This window comes from Carcharodon carcharias, chromosome 3, assembly GCF_017639515.1.
Source record: "Carcharodon carcharias isolate sCarCar2 chromosome 3, sCarCar2.pri, whole genome shotgun sequence".
NCBI lineage: Eukaryota > Metazoa > Chordata > Chondrichthyes > Lamniformes > Lamnidae > Carcharodon > Carcharodon carcharias.
The window spans coordinates 212484838-212488460 of NC_054469.1; the positions used below are offsets into that span (position 1 = coordinate 212484838).

Here is a 3623-nt window from a genome sequence, read left to right on the forward strand (position 1 = left end):
TTTAATGAAGGGGGCCCATTTAACACTGCAGCCAGCTGCTTCAACGGGATATTCGAATTTCGTCTGTGTATTTTTTTTAAATATTAAAACGTTTCCATTCATAATGTGAAACGGGGCAGATTGTACACCTCGGTTTGACGGATATTTGCCCCGTTTCGTATTCACTGCCTGGCGGTGGTGTGGCCGATTGCCGGAGAATCAGCCGGCTTCACACTACGGTGAGCAGGCGGGTTCCACACTCCCTCTGAAAAGCTCCCCACAATGCGGGACACAGTCCATTGAAATTGTTCCTTACCTTTTCAAAATGAAAATTCAAGAGATTATTAAATCGAAATGGGAACAGCATGCACCTTCGGAATAGTTAAACAAGATTTTGATTTTTTAAAAAAAAATTATTAATCATCTCTCTTTTTAAATGAAATTTAAAGTTTTATTTGGGTTGGGATCATTTGTCCCTGCTGATTTCGAGATTGAAAACGTTTATTTCAAAGGTATTTTGCATGTATTTGTTTTATCATTTGGTTACTAACAATCGCTCTCTAATCTTTAAAAGTCCAACTTAAGCCGAGTATTCAAAACAGGAAGGCAAAAAAAAAATAATAATAATAAAGTGGAGGGGAAGGGGTGAAAATGTCCAGAAAAGAGGGCATTGCCTTTTTAAGTGCCCTGCCTTTGGGAATGGAAGGGGGGTGGGGGGGGGACTGGTGTTAGAAGTGAGATGGGGCAATGAGACGCCACCTAGGGTCTGCGATATGTGCGTGTGTGGCCAGGAACAGCAGCAACTGGTGTTCCCATTGAGGGCGGCAGAGTCTTCAATTGGACGCTGTTGCCTCGGGGCGGGGCTGCGGCTGAGGGGGGGAAGAAACTGCGTAAAAGTCTTGTCAAGTGACGGATGCTCAAAGTTCAGAAGTTTTTTTTTCCCAATCCAGTCTGCCACCCCGCGGAAAGAAGAAGAAAATTTACAAAAAAAGAGAGAGAGGGAGAGGGGGGAGAGGGAGGGAGGGAGGGAGGGGAGAAGTTTGGAGCGAAGAGTTAAACTTTCTGTGCAGCGTGGAAGAAGTTTGATTTCTGCCCCTCTCTCTCTCTCTCTCTCTCTCTCGCTGCATTGTGCTGGTGTGTCGGTATTTCGGCAGGGGAGGGAAATAGCAGCGGCGAGATTGGAGAGGCGGAAAGCAGCGATGCAAGCTCGCTACTCAGTCTCGAGTCCCAACTCTCTGGGAGTTGTACCCTACATCAGCGACCAGAACTATTACAGGCCGGGACCGGGCTACACGGGGATGCCGGCGCCGATGAGCATGTACTCGCACCCGGCCCACGAGCAGTACGCCGCCGGCGTGGCCAGGTCTTATGGACACTACACGCCACAGCCTCAGCCCAAGGACATGGTGAAACCTCCCTACAGTTACATCGCCCTCATCACAATGGCCATTCAGAACGCCCCCGACAAGAAGATCACCCTGAACGGGATCTATCAGTTCATTATGGAGAGATTCCCCTTCTACCGGGAGAACAAGCAAGGCTGGCAGAACAGCATCCGCCACAACCTGTCCCTCAACGAGTGTTTTGTCAAAGTGCCCCGCGACGACAAAAAGCCCGGCAAAGGCAGCTACTGGACCCTGGACCCCGACTCCTACAACATGTTCGAGAACGGCAGCTTCCTCAGGAGGAGGAGGCGTTTCAAAAAGAAGGACGCGGTCCGCGAGAAAGAGGAGAAGGAAAGGCTGAGCAAAGAGCCGCAGCCCAGGCAGTCAGCACAGGAGTCGGAGAAACATGCCAGCTCCCAGACCATGAGGATCCAGGAGATCAAGACGGAGAACGGGGCCCCTTCCCCTCCCCTGGCGGCTTCTCCCAGCCTGAACATGGTGCCGAAGATCGAGAGCCCGGACAGCAGCAGCATGTCGAGCAGCAGCCCCCACAGTATCCCATCCAACCGGTCCATCAGCTTGGAGAGCCAGGAGCAGCACCCGCAGGCATTCAGCGTGGAGAATATGGTCACCTCTCTCAGGGGCTCGCCTCACACTTCCAGTGAACTCAATCCGAGCCTGGTGCCCTCCTCCAGGACAGCTATAACGCCTTCTTTATCCCTCAGCTACCCCTCCGGCCAGCCTTCCATCTACAGCTCTTCTTGCAGTCACAACCTGACCTCGGGCAGCAGTGCGGGGACTTACCATTGCAACATGAGCCTGTACTCCGGGGAGAGACCCGCTCAGATGCCGGCCACCGCCAACGCCGTGGACGAGTCTTTACCAGACTATACCATCCCCGCCACCACCGCCACTTCCTCCTTAAGCCACGGGCTGAGCAACGGCCAGGATGGACCTGGGGCAGGGCGCTTGGCATCTTGGTACCTCAACCAGGCTGGCGACCTGAGTCACCTGGCTTGTAGCGCGTACCCCGGACAGCAGCAGAATTTCCACACGGTCCGAGAAATGTTTGAATCGCAGAGAATCGGCCTAAGTAACTCCGGCGTCAGTTCCGCACATGTCAATGGGAATAGCAGCTGCCAAGTCTCCTTTCCGCCCGCCCAGACACTTTACCGCACCTCAGGTTCGTTTGTCTATGACTGCAGCAAGTACTGACACACAAAAAAAAACACGTTTACAAACTATCATTTGTTCTTTTACAACAGCCCATGTTTATATATCTATTTCATATATGTATATAAACAGAAAGCAACCCCCCCCTTTGAAATTTGGTTAAAAGGACAGTGTTACTCCAAACGAAACGTAAGTCGCTTTTATTTTGCAAAGAACAGTGGTCTAAAATATTACAAAATTTGTCTCAAATCTATTAAAATTCATAGCAAGCTGGTTGGGACTTGTCATAAACTGTAAATGTCGGATAGTAATTTATTTTAAATTGTAGTTGGGTATTATTTTTTAATATGGACCAACCCCCCCCCTCCCCCCCCCCCCCCCCCGATCCCCCCGCCCCCCCCCCCCCCCCCCCCCCCCCCGAAAGTGTATTGGTGCTGACTCCATTGCGGCTTTTTAAAAAAAATATTCTTCTCGATGTTACACCTTCCGGTATAAAAAAAGGTAAACTGTATAACGCGTTTTTCTTTACACTTCTTGTTGAAAGTACTCTGAAGGCATTTGCATTGTTTGTTTTTAAATAAATTACAATTCGATTCGTGTGCTAACCCCGTCTGTTGGAGACTTAAGACTCTTCACTGTGTCAACTTCTGTTTCACAATCTTCTAGCTCGGTCCGTTGCCAGAGGGAGAGTGGTACCTCTCTGCTGATGTACAAACACAAACCTAAATTGCTGGCTGAATGAAAAGAGGATTTGACTTAGGTTCATGTGGCGTCCCGAATCTCAAAACGTGTCGCGCCTTTTTTTTTGTTCCCCCTTCCTCCTATCTATTCCCAGCAAAGGCTGTGGAGTGCCGAATGCCACATGTTTGCTCGTATTTTCAGCTGCAGTTGACATTTCGGATAAAACTGCCCCTTATCGGCTCTGCTATCTAAAGACAACAATTAGTCAGTAATTGCAATTGTTTTCTTACTTGATTGCCACCAAATTAGAGCAATCAGGCAGCGATTTAAGGACACAGGGATCACCTGTGGATTGTTTTATAAACGTGAACGCCACCAAAAAGTCCATTTGATAATGTGTCGCGA

The 3623-nt window shown here is 49.4% G+C and overlaps 1 protein-coding gene across 1 annotated transcript; it reads left to right on the forward strand.

Moving 5' to 3' along the window:
- Window positions 1-1012: 1012 nt before the first annotated feature.
- Window positions 1013-2864, forward strand: LOC121276232 (forkhead box C1-A-like). The gene has a single exon (XM_041184423.1). The coding sequence runs from the start codon at window positions 1179-1181 to the stop codon at window positions 2577-2579; it is 1401 nt and encodes a 466-aa protein (XP_041040357.1). The 5' UTR covers window positions 1013-1178; the 3' UTR covers window positions 2580-2864.
- Window positions 2865-3623: the final 759 nt, after the last annotated feature.